Source organism: Diaporthe citri, assembly GCF_014595645.1.
Source record: "Diaporthe citri strain NFHF-8-4 chromosome Unknown scaffold_1, whole genome shotgun sequence".
In the NCBI taxonomy this organism is placed as follows: Eukaryota; Fungi; Ascomycota; class Sordariomycetes; order Diaporthales; family Diaporthaceae; genus Diaporthe; species Diaporthe citri.
Genome location: NW_025064846.1, coordinates 7,839,091 through 7,854,206, shown reverse-complemented (window position 1 = coordinate 7,854,206; position 15,116 = coordinate 7,839,091). Strand labels below are relative to the sequence as shown.

General features: G+C 35.0%; 2 protein-coding genes across 2 annotated transcripts; one reads left to right on the top strand and one right to left on the bottom strand.

Annotated features, from left to right (window-relative positions):
• Nucleotides 1-423: 423 nt before the first annotated feature.
• On the bottom strand, nucleotides 424-1,263 carry INS49_002050 (uncharacterized protein; the record flags this gene model as incomplete). Its single annotated transcript, XM_043162868.1, has 1 exon — nucleotides 424-1,263. One exon carries the CDS (start codon nucleotides 1,261-1,263, stop codon nucleotides 424-426), a length of 840 nt encoding a protein of 279 aa, XP_043031374.1.
• A 2,531-nt stretch (nucleotides 1,264-3,794) lies between these two features.
• INS49_002049 (uncharacterized protein) lies at nucleotides 3,795-6,647 on the top strand (the record flags this gene model as incomplete). The annotated part of the gene is made up of 3 exons (XM_043162867.1): nucleotides 3,795-4,771; nucleotides 4,827-4,842; nucleotides 5,424-6,647. 3 exons carry the CDS (start codon nucleotides 3,795-3,797, stop codon nucleotides 6,645-6,647), a joined length of 2,217 nt encoding a protein of 738 aa, XP_043031373.1.
• Nucleotides 6,648-15,116: the final 8,469 nt, after the last annotated feature.

Sequence of the window (15,116 nt, the reverse complement as noted above, 5' to 3'; positions counted from 1 at the left end):
AATTGACCTTTCTTGATACTACCTTTATGAGAATGCACTCGAGTAGCATCAAAAATGTGGCGCTGGAGATGGTATTGCGGAGCGATCGGGTTGTCGTGCTCTGCCCGTGGAAGTCAACTCCCGATTACACGCGCCCGCCCCGACTGCTGCGACGCGACCTCTCCGCCTCTCCCAACACGGCTCGTGGCCGGGTTGCCGCTGCCCTCACACATACATGCCATAAAGGTGGTGTATTTCTACCGGGGCTTTTCGTGTCAGACCTGCCACTAAGGACAGCCGGTACACACGTAGAGCGCCTGAAGCGCATCCTCAAGATCAGGTGAAAGTCGACCGATGCGAGCTGGGAGCTCTCGAGAAGAGCTCGGGGAGATATTCCCCCCCGTCTCAATTGGCGGATCGCCTCTGGTCGCCTTGCTGCGAAGCTCACTGTTCCTGCCCATAATTCGGTGGTAGCGCACCAGCAGGCAACTCGTCGTCAGGGGCACGAGGTCCCGGCGCACTCTGTTGCCTCTCGAGCCCGGCGTCCACCACCTTCCGCAGGATGCCCATCCTCTTGTCGAACTCGTCGACAATGGCTCCGTAGTCCTCCCGGGCCTTGTCCTGAGCGGCCACCGAAGGCGAGGAGGCCGACATGCGCAGATCTCGCTCGTGGAGAGAGGGGCCTCTCGCACGTGTGCCGGGTATTTGCGATGTTGTGGATGTGGCTGGAACAGCATTGTCGCCGACACCTTCGATGCGGAGTACCAGGCGCTGCCCGGCCCCGGTCTCGTCATCCAGGCTGGTGGCGTTGTTGTTGTTCTCCTCCGTCATGGCGCTGGTTTTGGCGGTGACAACAGCCCAGTTGGACGACAAAGATGACGCCCAAGCGACGTCGTAGCCCATGGTCGATGATGTGGAGTGGCTGTTGTCGGCGGACTTTGGCACGAGGTCCAGTACTATAGCACGCTCATTGGGGGGGGCCTGAGGCAGCGCAGCCCTATTGGAAGATGCGTCGGGGGAAGATTGGTGACCGTGCCGCGCGAGGGCCTCAGTGAGGATTTCAGGGTCATCGTCGGAGAAGACATAGTGTACTTGCGGATGATGCGTGGCGTGGGTTGTGCTGTCGGTGACAAGGGTGAAAAGGGGTTGGAATGGAAGCTGATGCTGCAGTGGTTGCTCTCGGAGGGGAGGCAGCTGTTGGGCTTGTCCGCCGCCAGAGACGTGGTGTTCGGTGATAGAACTGGGAGGAGGATGTTGGTCGGGTAGTGGATCGGGGCCGGTCATGATGGGCCGATGTCGTGGTCGAGGTCGGTCCGATGTAGCGACGGCGACGGTGACGATTTCGGTGACGAGTGGGGGCGGCTGGTTTCGTTGATGAACTGGCACTGGCGCTGGCACGGAGGAGAGGCTGCTGAAGCAGGGTGTGTTTGCATGTTGGAGCCGTGCTAATAGGCAGCATCGACCCTACAACATGTCGACAAGAAATCAGGACAGATTAAGAAGCCGGCCGGCCCTACGGGTTGTGTGTTAGTGTGTCAGCGGGAAGTAGACGAGCAAGCTGCCACAGGCGGCCTGTCTGGAGCGTATAGACACGGAACAGTCCTAGGCACAACCGTGGCTAGGTAGGTAGACGACGTCACAGTGGTCCCGCATGGCTTTGGAGATGGTGTGGGTTGGGCTGGGTTGGGGTTTCTGGGGGGCTCTCTCCCAGGGGGGGCCTGACAGGCTGCTCCCGGTTATCAGTAATAAAGGCATCATACCATTGATCTTACATGTATGACTACGGAGACTCGCACCTGCAAAAACTGAGGGTACACTGGTACATCAGAGCACATCACCCAGCACCCACACCCAGCACCCAGACCCAGCACCCATACCTAATACCCACACACCTAATTAGCCCTAGGCATAAAATTAAGGCATGTCAGTTAGGATTATGGGCGAATCTCCGAATTCTTTGTATAGTTGGGGTGGCATGTGACAGGCGGCAGTGTGGTAGACTGGGCCCTGTTCTCCCGCTCCCTATGTACAAGCCAATTTGCAGTTGCCAGGATGGGATAGAGAGAGTAGGCCTGGAGTGTGATGAGAGGAATTGTGCTGCTGTCCCCGGCTGTCCACAACAAAGCTGCATGCACTCTGTTACATCTCAGAAGTGATGGAATTCATCTGTGTCTTGCAGCCGCGCCACCAATCAGACAACTTCTGGGACTTGAACCGTCCACCTGGGTGCAGTCTGCTTCCCACAGATATGGCTAGTTGTAGTAAATGTAGTGTCGCAGGCGCATCATGGCGGCAATGTCAGTGGTTGCATCTCTGTGAACAAATCGACGCATCTCCTTGCCCCTTGCCGTGACTGTCAGACAACATCTGTCTACCCGTTGTCATTGGCGGGCAGCCCGAGGCCAAGGTGTGTATGGCGACGGTGAACCAGAGGAATGGTTTCCCTATGGCCCTGGGGTTCCCCTACTTTCGGCGGGCTCTTTTATCTCGAACCCTTAAGGAGGAGGTAGGTCAGCAGGGCCGACAAGAGCAGGATCTTGCAGCACGATTCTTGGGGCAGGGAGAGGCGAGACCGGGCGAGACTCACTTTGACGGCACATGGGGCACTGTCCCCTGGCTGAATCCTGCCTGATCCACTGGGAAATGCAGTGTTTGTGGAAGTTGTGGCCACATTTGCCAGATACTGCAGAGATGTTTAGCATGCTGTCCGGCGGGAGATGCATTGGAGGCAGGCAGGCTGACAGAGCTCGCAGTCATCCCCAGGAAATCGACACGATGGGCAGGAGCCGTCAAAATGGATCTGACAGATGCCACAAACATCGTCTTCTGGGATGTCCCAGCGCCATGTTGCCACACCTGCCCACTTCTTGATCTTGACCTTCATGATGTTGATGGCGGCGGTCTCATGAGGGGGCACAGGTGAGCCAATGCTTGCAAAGACACAAGCAGAGAAACGGCCAAGGACTAGACTCAAAGCTGGTAGGTGTGTACGGCCGAGTACAGATCAGGGTCCGGCTGGTGCTGGTAATGTGGGCATCAAAGGGTTTGCTGGTTGGTATTGGTAGTGGTGATATCCACAATCACATGAATTGGTCTCTTGTTTGTTGATGCAGCCGTGGGTGCATATACAAATTGCAAGATGGCCCAAGCTCCCAGTAGGTGAGTGCTGTTTGTTGCTGGCCTGTGGCGGGAGATTTCTACCTACCAGACTACCACCAACCACCAACCACAATCACTCGTCAACCTCGCTCCTTGCTTCCTTTTCCCCTTGGTCCTCGGGTTCCTCGTGATGATGGTCTGAGGGCTGTCCCCCAGTCCCAGTCCCCAGCTCCATCCGCCCTGTCCTGGAAGCTTCACAAAGACAGCTCTAGCACGCAGCCCAATGACACCATCTGCCTCGTAGGTTTCGTGGTAGCATCCCCGTCCTCCTCCGCAAACGCCAAGGGAAGCGCCGGGTCGCCTTGAAGTTGGAGGTGGCTGCCGGTGGAGACGACGGGCAGCTGCCCTCTTTTCTTCTTCCTTTCATCTCCTCCGTCCCCGTCCCCGTCACACCCCGTGCTTCTCTGAGGCTTGCCCACCAACCAATCCCTATTGCCAAAAACTGGTACGTACGGTCCCTGGGTGCCGGTGTCAAATCACGACATCAACCCGGCTCTTCCTCCGTACTCAACTCCGCCTTCCGTCCTCGGTCCCGAACTGCTCTCAACCTTGACCTCAACCTCAACCTTGACCCCGGCACTCATTGCCCCAACTCGCCTGGTCCGACGAGACGCTTCAATCCTCCCCGTGGGGCTTTGCACCTAGCGAAACCAAAAATGGCCATCATCGCCGTCCTCCGGCCCTTCCCCAGAGCCGCCGCCCGATCGCCTTCCCGACCGTCCGCCTTCACCAGCATTGCCGCAGCTTTTGCTCCCCGCCGCTCCCTGTCCTCGTATCTCGTGACCCCCGGCGAGCTCAGCGAGGCCCTCAAGAAGAACCCTCCCTCCCCGATCAGTACCGACCCACGCATCATCCCCCTCTGCGCAGCATGGTTCATGCCAAACGACCCCGACCGCCGCACCGGTATCCAGGCCTTCCGCCAGCAGCGCATCCCAAAGGCTCGCTTCTTTGACCTCGACAAGGTCATCGACAAGCACTCCGAGTACCCCCACATGCTTCCCGCACCCAAGACTTTTGCCGCAGCAATGAGCGAGCTGGGCATCCGCCGCGAGGACACCGTCGTCGTCTACGACACCAAGGAGCTGGGCATATTCAGCGCCCCAAGGGTCGGCTGGACCCTGAAGGTCTTTGGCCACCCCAAGGTCCACCTCCTGAACAACTTCCGCCTCTGGGTAGACGAGGGACTTCCCACCGAGAGCGGCGAGCTGTACAATGTCGAGTGTCACCCCTACCCCATCCCCGAGGTCGACTCGGACAAGGTTGCCAGCTATGAGGACGTCAGGGAGGTGGCCCTGGACTACAACAAGGAGGGTGCAGAGGGCGTGCAGATCATCGACGCCAGGAGCAGCGGACGCTGGACTGGGAGGGACCCGGAGCCAAGACCCGGTCTGTCGTCCGGACACATCCCCGGCTCCGTCAACATCCCCTTCAACGACGTCCTCGACCCCAAGACCAAGGCCTTCCTGCCCAAGGAGCAGCTACAGCACCTGTTCGGCGCCAAGGGTGTTGACCCGGGCAAGCCCATCATCTCTAGTTGCGGGACTGGTGTCACCGCCGTGATAATCGAGACGGCCCTGGACGAGGCCGGCTACGGGAGCCCTGAAACGCGCAAGGTCTACGATGGCAGTTGGACGTAAGTTGATTCCTGCCGCAATGCTCTGGTCAAGCCCTGCTAATGATTCCGCCAGGGAATGGGCTCAACGAGTCCGCGCATCTGATTCATTCATACGCAAGGAATAGCCCTGTAAATAGGTTATTAATTTATCATAATTGCAACATGAAAACAGTTCCTGGGGCTGGTACTTGAGAAGTAATTATAAATTGTACATCCCAAATTATGTAATTAAACAAGGGTTTCTTTTATGTAAAGAAAAAGATTACAAAATAAGATTAATCCTTGATTAACTTTTGGTGTATCTGTATTAGTTTCTCAAAAGGTAGTTATTTAACTGTTTAGTTGTACGGTTATCTATTTAAGCGAAATTGTTTTTGAATTAAACCAAGTATGCATTAGTGCCTAGACCAGGGGCTTCCCCATGTTACGGTATTCATACTGAGCCATGTTGACCCACACTCATGCCACTGACTCTCGCTTGATGGCTTCACGAAGGACTCATAGGAAATCCCGGGGTGGCTGTCGAGAGTGTAAGCGCCGTCACATAAAGGTATGTCTGTCCACGTGCTCGGGCCGGGCCATTTGATCGAGTGAGAGTTTCGGGGGCGGTGCTGACCTGGCCCCTCGGTGTGACGAAACGAGGCCGGTGTGTGCGGGATGTTCTGTGAAGAAGCTATCCTGTGTCTACGCGCTGGGCCCGGCCTCGTTACCTGGTCAAGCAGACCGTGCGGGACACCTGGGGGCCGCCGGAGATGACGACGCGTCCGGTGCCGGCGCCGGTGCCGGTTCCAGGACGGGCTCGGCTCGCGCGTCTGCATCACGCTCGCCGCTGCCGCTGAGCTCGGCTTCACTCACGCCCTCGCCACACCTGCTGGGGCCGGGACAGGCACAGCGGCGCACCCCGTCACCTTCGCCGGCGTCGCCGGTGCTCAGCGTGCCGTGCGCCAACATGGCGCAGCTGGAGCTCTTCCACCACGTGTGCAGCCAGCAGCTCCCGCTGCCCCTGCCCAGCAACGACGGCAAGATCCTCTCGGGTGTGCTGGAGGCTGCCTTCTCCTCGCCCTGCCTCATGAACGCCCTGCTGGCCGTCGCCGCCCTCCACCTGTCGCACATCCGCCCGGCGCAGAGTGCATACTACCATCACCAGGCCGTGCACTTCCACACCCACGCCCTGAGCATATTCAACCAGCAGCGGCCCCGGGTCACCCCCGAGAACTGCGTGAGCCTGCTCGTCTTCGGCCAGCTCACAAGTCTCCAGGTCCTCTACGAGACCACGCTGAACTGCGACGAGGACAAGTCCAAGTTTGAGCCGCTCAACCGCTTCCTGGAATACATCAAAGTCTACCGCGGCGTTGTGTTGATCGCCAAGGAGGCGTGGCAGGCCCTCCTCCAGTCCAAGCTGAGAAGCATCTTCACTGCCAGCGCCGGCATTGCGGATCACAGGTCGAGCGGGGGCTCGCAGACGTCGGAGCTGCGATCCGTCATCTCCATCAGCCGGGCATTGGACCGGGAGCAGAAGCAGCTCTGTCTCGAGGCCACCGACAGGCTGCAGTGGATCTTCAGCCCTTCGGGCCCGGACTCGCGCAAGGGCCACAGCCCCGGGGAGGACGAGGGCCGCGGGATGCACAGCTTGACACTGGTGCACGCGTGGCCGTGTCTCGCACACGAGGCGGTGCTGGACCTGCTGTGCAACAAGACCACCGAGGCGCTGTTGATGCTGGCATACTACGGCGTTCTCATGCACCAACACAGGCATTTCTGGACCTATGCGAATGTAGGCCAGATACTGGTGCGGACCATTGCGCGATATCTCGGCCCTGACTGGCAGCACTTCATGGTCTGGCCGCTTGCCCAGGTGGACCGAGATCAAGACCAGCCGGTGGAGGGGGCTTAGACGCGGGATGGAGGAGCAGCAGCTGAGCCAAGCCGTCTTGGAACCAAGGCGTGGGATGAGAGGCGCTTTGATGATTGCTTCAAAGGGACCCCGGGTGCCCAATGTGCCGCGCGTTGCCCACCCGCCGCCCTGCGCATACCTGTGCAGCTCCCAATTCAGAGGGCCGACTCGAAGCCCGGCGTGCTGGTGTGTATACAGCCCGTGCGTGCCGTGCAATGAGGTCGGCACCTGCAAGTACGTGTAAATGGCCTCTGGTGTGTGTTGGAGTTGCCGCCGGTATCACCCCTTTTCAAGCAGCATGCATGACATGGCCTTGGATGAGATATTCTACGGTGGGATCACCTGCAGTGGCATGGTTCCTTATGAGTCAGGACAGTGAGCGAAACTTGATATTCTGATGCCTGCTTTGATGTGCTGGTCTTCCCCGTCTCTTTCTACCCATGTCATCCAGTGCATGTGTGCCAGGAAGCCACGAGCCGTTTGCCCTGTGCGTGGTTGGGGGCTAGTCTGCTGCGTAGACGGACGCTCCTGTGTGTGGCAAACGAGCTGGTCCCCCCCCCCTGTTGGTTAGGTTAGCTCTCCCCTCCCGGACCAAAATTTGGCTGGCAACGCGGATTACGCACCTTAATTCTTAAGGACAACCTTATTAATATCACCATATATTTAATTTAATAAAAGAAAGGTTATTATATTTTTATTTTATATATACTTTTAAAATAATTAAAAATAATAAAGTTAATTTAAGCTTATTATATAAAAAAATATATATATTATTAACCTTAGCTTAAAATAATTATATTTTACTTAAATTAATAAAAAGCTTATTTTAATAATTTTTAATAAGCAAAAGCTTATTTATTATAATTATATATTTATTTATAATATTAAATTATTTATATTATAGTTTAAGCTTATACTTATAATAATTAATTAATAAGCTTTATCCTTATAAGAATAAGCTTTAGCGCAAGTATAAATGGGGAGCGAATCTTTTCCTTTGCACTTTAAATATAAACCTTATTTAAGCACCTTATAATAAATAACCCAAGGTTAGCTTATAATATATATTTAAAGTTTTCTTATATTATAAACTTATAATATAATTATATAAAACTTAATATAAAGAAATTTAAAAAGAATAATAATAATTTATTAAGCCCTTTTTTATTTTAAAAACCTTTTATTTTAAGAATACTTAGCAATTTAATTAATAAAAATAAGAATTAAGTTTATAATAAATAAAAAGGTAATTAATATTAAATGGGCTTAATTTTTATATATATTTAATTAATTAAAAACTTTTTATAATTAATTTTTACCTTATATTAATTTTATAAAAATATTTAAGGGATAGCTAAAAAGCTTTTTAAAAAAAGTTTACTTTATATTTAAAAACCCTTTTAAATAAAGGTATGCTAAGCTTAAATTAATTGCATTATAATAATATTATAAAAAAAAGATAATAAAATTTCTTATTTAATTTAATTAATTAGCTTATATAATAAAGGTTTAAAATTAATTAAATAAATATAAAATATTATTAATAATTAATAACTTAACCTTTATAATAAAAGCTTAGCTTAATTATAAAAAGTAGCTAAATATATTTAAAGCTTTTTACTTTACTTTATAATAATATAAAAGTATTTTTAATATTATAATAAAAAAGAATAATACTTAACCTTAAAATAATAAAATAATAAATATTAATATTATAATAATTTTAATAAGTAAAGTTAAGTATTTTATATATAATTAACTTAATTATCATAAGCATAATTATCTTAATTATTATAAAAAGATAAGGGTATAGCTTTTATTAATTAAGGTTAATAAAAGAAAGAAGTTTATTTAAAAGGGTATAAAATCTTTTTATAAGGTAAGGCTTAAAGCTTGTTAATTTAATGCTAACTTAAGCTTAAAACAAGCTAGCTATATATTAGCTAATTTAGCATTATAAAATGCTTAAAATTTAAAAATTTCTTATTAATAAAGTAAATTACTTATAATTAAGCGTTAATTAATTGCGAATTATATAATAAATATATAGTTTTAAGGTTTTAAGTAAGGAAGCTTATATAAAAGGCTTAAATTAAAAGATTATAAGAATATTATTAATTTAGCTATTAACTTATATTTAAATAATTATCTTTTATTAACTTGCTTTAATTAATATATTAAATTATAAAGAATAAAATTATATTAACTATAAAAAATAAGTTAAGCTTTTAATATATTTAAAAAGCGCTAAGGTATAATTAAATAGCTAAATAAAAAGTAATATTTAATTTATAATTAAATTATAATATTCTTTACTTTTTATTATATAGCTACCCTTTAAGGCTTATTATAAAGATTTAAAAAAAAGGATATATTATAATTTAAGCTTTGCTTATTATAGTTAATTAACGGGCTTTAGCTTTATAAAAATAAGCTTTAATATAAATATAAATAAAAAGCGGATTTCTTCTTTTATACTTTAAATATAAACTTTATTTAAGCACCTTATAATAAATAACTTAAGGTTAACTTATAATAAAAGGCTTTAAAGTATTAATAAATAAATAATTAATATAACCTTTTTATTTACTTAATTAACTTAAAATTATTAAAGAAATTAATTAAAAGTTATTATTAATTTAATTATATAAATAACTTAATTTAACTTTTAAAACATTTATTTTTTTTATAAAAGTTAATTTATTTATTTAATAAGCATAACTTTCCTTTTTATAATACTTTCCTTATTTTTTTTATTAATGCTTTTTAAAAATAAAATCTTAAATATAAATTATTTTAAAGCTAATAAAAATTAATTTATTAAATAATAATAATATTTAAGCATTATTATTTATATATATATAATTTAAAAGCTAATTATTAATTTATAAATATAATATAAAAATATTTTTTTCTTTTTTATTTATTTTATAATTAATTATTATAAAATTTACCTTAATAATAATAATTTTTATATAAATAATAACCTTTTTCTTTAATAAAAAAAAGTTATTAATATATTAAATATTTATAAGGAATATTTAGCTTATAATTAATTTTTTTTAAACCTTTTAATATAAGTTTTATAAATAAATAAAGAAATGCTTTTAAAAAATTAATTAATAACTTTTTTATAAGTTTAAATAAATATTTTATTATTATAAAGTTTATATAAAGTATAATTATATATTAATAATTAAAACATTAATTATTTTATTAATTAATAATAAAAATAATTAATTATATATATTTAAATAATTTTAAGAGAAATTTATAAAAATAACTTTTTATTTATAATTAAAAGCATATAAATATTAATAAAAGCTTTTTAAAAAGAAAAAGCTTAAATTAATTAAAATAAAGTTAATTATTATAAAACAACCTTTTTTTTTATTAATTATAACCTTTTTAATTAATAATGCCCTTAATATAAGCCTTATAATAATAACCTTTTTTATAATAATAATTTTTTCTTGCTAAGAAATATAATAATAATAATTATTATTAATTTAAGCTTAATTTATACCTTAAATGCCTTAATTAACTTTATAATAAAAAGAAAAAGCTATTAAAATAATAATAATAATTAAATATTTTAAAATATTAATAATTAAATAATTTAATTAAGTAATTTAAGTTATTTAAATATTTAAATTACTTAAATATACTTATATTTAAATATTTATATTTAATTTATTAAAATAATAATTATAAAATACTTAACTTATTATAACTTCTTAAAAAATAAAATATTTATATTAATTAAATAATAATTTAAAGAAAAATATAAGTTTAAAATATTTATATATATATATATATATATATAAAATTATTAATATAAAAATAATATATATGTAGTTATGGACGTGCTATAGGGGGATAGCAGCATTGGGCATAATAGGCATTATGGGTAATTAGCATTAAAGTACCGGCAGGCAAGGGTTATGTATAGTAACATGTAACCACCCTTAGATAGTTTATAGCTAAAGGAAGGTTTTATAGTTTATGGCTGCAACCCTTTTTCCTTTTATATAGCTAATTTAAATATAACTAATTTGCTATTAACTAATATATATTAACTTAATTAATATTAATTAATAATTACTTATAGGTAATTATAAATAGTAAAGTAAATAAGCAATAAATTTATATTGCTATTAATTAAGCAGTAATTATTAGTAATGGGAATTATTATAATTAAATTGCGATATTTATGCTAAATAATTAATATTAATATTATAAATATAAGTAATTATTAATAATAAAACCTTACTTAATTAAGTGCTAATAATTATGTTATAATTAAAATTAATAAAAAGAGATTAATAATGCCTTAACCTTCCTATTATAAAGATTTAACTTATTAATTAATAAGTTTTTAGTAATACCTTAGATTTATTAACTATATAACGCGTTTTATTATATAATTAATGCTAAAAGTACTTATAGTTACTTTATTTTAATATAAATAATAACTTATATTTACTTAAGTTAATAAACATTCTTTAATAAACATTCTTTTATTATATAATTAATACTTTCTTTTTATGCTTTAAAATAACCTTATTATATCTCCTTAATTACTCTTTTTCTTTTCCCTTATATATAAATTACCTAAATATTTTAATAGCTTAGCAAGATAGCTAAATTTAAAAGTAATATTAAGGAAATACCCTTAAATATTAATAATGCTTTTATATAAGAACTTTAATTACTCTTTAACCTTAATGAAAAGTTTTAAAGTTAATAAGTTAATTTTAGCTATTAAGATAAATTAATAATAAAAATAAATAGCATAAGTAATTAAATAAATATTATTATTCTTAAGTTTATAAAGGAAATAATAAAATGCTAAAATATAAATAATAATTTATTTTAATGCTTTATAAAAGACTTTGCTTTTTAAAATATAATAATATTTAAAAAGTTAATTATTATTTAAAATTTTAAGAAATTCCTTTAAAAGAAAGAAGTTAACATTAAAGAAAGCGCTAATAAGCAATATATTAACTTAAAAGTATTGCTTATATATAATAAGTATCCTTTATAATAAGAAAAGAAATTATATAAGGCAGCTAATATATATAAACTCTTTAAGTTTTATATTTAATAGCTTTAATCTTAAAAGCTAAAAATAATAAATATTTAAGAAATACCTATTATTTAAGAAATTTAAAAGACCTTAGCTTTTAATATAATTTTGTTATTTATAGCTTTTACTTCTTTTTATTAAAATTTAAAGTAATTAATTCCCTTTATTAAAGATAATAAAGAATTTTAAAGGCTATAACTTTCTTATTCTTAATTATTTATAGAATTAGGATAAAACTTTATTTAATTAACTTCTTTATAATAAGTATTATAATTATTATCTTATAAAAAGGAAACTCTTAATTAATTAAATATAAAGGCTTTTTTAGGATATTAAGAGATATTATCTTAATGGAAATTAAGTTTATTAAAATATTTAAAAACTTTATAATTTAGGAAATAATTTATAAGCATTTTTCTTAAGGAGTTAATAAAGACTTTATACTTAATATTATTATTTATTATAGCATTAAAACCTTTATAAGCATATAATTTATATTAAGACTTACTTTTTTAAGAGATAATAAATAATCTTTTTAGTGTTAATGGTAGTATATAATTTAATAAAATATAGGATAAAAATAAAAACTAGGGTAGTAAATTATATAATTTACTAAATAATAAGATAAGAATCTTTCTTAATGTTTATTAAATAATAGATATTAAACTTAAATAATTTTATATAGTATTTTTCTTAATTTTTAAAAACTATATTAAGATTTACTATATTTATTATATTAATATAAGATTCTTTATTTATAATATATACTTAAAGCTTAAAGCTTACTTTAATATAAAGGTTAATTATTAATAGTACTTTTATAATTAAACTTTAATTATATTTAATGAAATGCATATTAACTTAGAAAATATTAGCAAGCATTTTTAAAAAGTTTTTATTATAATATTTAATAAATTATAATTATATTAATAAGTACTTAGCATACTTTATTAAGGGAATAACTTTTTACAAATAATAGTTATTTATGCTTATATAAATATATTAAAATTATAGCAAAATTATAGTTATTTATGCATTAAAAATTTTTTAATTTTAATATTATATTAAAATTATAGCATTAAAATTATTTTAAGTACTTTCTTAAACTTATTCTTAAAATTAAAATCTTTTCTTAAACTTAATCTTTAATATAATGCTAATTAATATTATAATGAAAATAATTAAAATGTTAATAATAAGGAAAATAAAGTATATTATATTAACTGCTAATATTAAGATAATAAGCTATTAAGCTATGGTAAATATAGTTAAGGAGGCTTTAGCTATGGCAACTTTAATTAAAGTAATTTTAATCAAGGTAATTTTAATTAAGGTAATTTTAATAATAATGGCTTTTATTCTTAATATAACTTTTATTATAGTAATTAATAAAATACCTTAAGAAATAAGAAGTATTATATTTACGGCAAGATTAGTTATTAATCTTTAAATTACTTATTAATAAAATATTAATAATATTATAATTAATACCTTATATAAGTAAAGTATGCTAGCTATAAGGCTATAATAATTATATTATATTTCTTATTAAATATAGAAAACTTATAAATAAAAAATTATCTTTAATAAAAAAAGAAAAAATAAAAATAAGGATAAAAAAGATAATAATTATAAGGATATAATATATTATTAATTATATATAAATAATGCCTTTTTTTATAATTTCTTTTTAAAAAAATATAATTATTAAGAATAATAATATAATAAAAAATAAGAAAAAATATAATATTTACTTTTACTTTTTATTTACCTTAATTAAAGATATGCTTATATTTAATTTTAAGGTATTATTCTTAATATAAGTACTATAATTTTTTTTTAGTAAAATATAAATAATAATACTTTGCTTTTAATATAAAAAACTTTTTTATTTAACTTAACCTTATAAATAAAAAAGCGCTTATTAAATTAAATAAGAATTATAAGCTTTATTTTTAAAAATAATAATAATAAAAGCTATAATAATTTAATTACCTTTTATATTATTATACTTCTTTTTTATTTATATATATATTAATTTTTATAATAATATAAATAATTAATAAAATAATATAAGTTTATATAATAAAATATAAAATATATTAATAAAAATTTTAATAAATAAATTATTTATAATAATTAAATAGCTTTAAAAAAATATTTTAAAAAACTTAAAAATAAAATATTTATAATACTTTTTATATATCTTATTATATTCTTTATAAAAAAGAATTACTTACGTTAATTATATTAATATTTTAAATACTTATTAATTAAATATCTTAATTACTTGCTAAAGAATGCTAAATATAATATAAAGATAAAAATTTTGAAGATTATATAAAGTTTTATTATTATTTAAGCTTTTATAGTTTTGCTTTATAAAGATTTATAGTTATTTTAAAATATATTATAATTTTAATTATAAGATTTATATTATATTATATATTTTCTTAAAAATTCCTTATCCTTTATATTATTAATTTAATAAATAATATATTTAAATAGCTTAATTTAATTATAAGTTATAATAGCTTAATTTATTAAAAGTTATTTTTAATAAAGATATATAAAAGGCATTATATAAGTATTAATCAATACTTATCTTAGCCTCCTTAATTAAATCTTTTATAATATTAATATAAACTTTATATTTATTAAGTTTTAAAGGATAATATAAGTAATAAGAATTGCTTATAAATAAGTTTTTATAAAAGCTTATTAATTTATTAGCAAGGTTAAATATTATTATACTTTTTTTTAATAAGCATTTAATATTTTATATATTAAATTAATTATTATTTATGCAAAAAAGGTTATTTTTTAAATAGCAGTAAAGGCTATTAATAATATTTATAGCCCTTAAAATATTATACTTATATTGCTTATTTTTAAGGCTTATTTATATCTTATAAAAGATTTAGCTTTAACTTTTTTAATATAAAAGCAAGCTAAAGCTATTAAAATAGCTATAAAGTTTTTAAGGAAAATAAATATTAAATAATAAGTAAATATAGCTTTTAATACTTATAATAAACTTAATATTATAAAAATTCTTAATTTATTATTATAAAGTAATATAAAAGTATAATAAGAAAAGAATAAATAGCAAGGCTTATATAAACTTTTTATTATTAATAATTATAACCTTACTTTAAATTTTTTAAATAGCTTAATAATCTTTTAATTTATAGTAATATAGCTATATTATTATAATAAAATAAAGAATGCTATGGTTTAAACTTTATAAGTAAATAATAATTTATAATATATTATATATTTTAAGCTAAATTCTTTAAATATATACTTAAATCCTTTAAGATTAAGGTAATAAGGATAATCTTTAAAAGTAAAGAATAAGCTAAAGATTTTTGCTA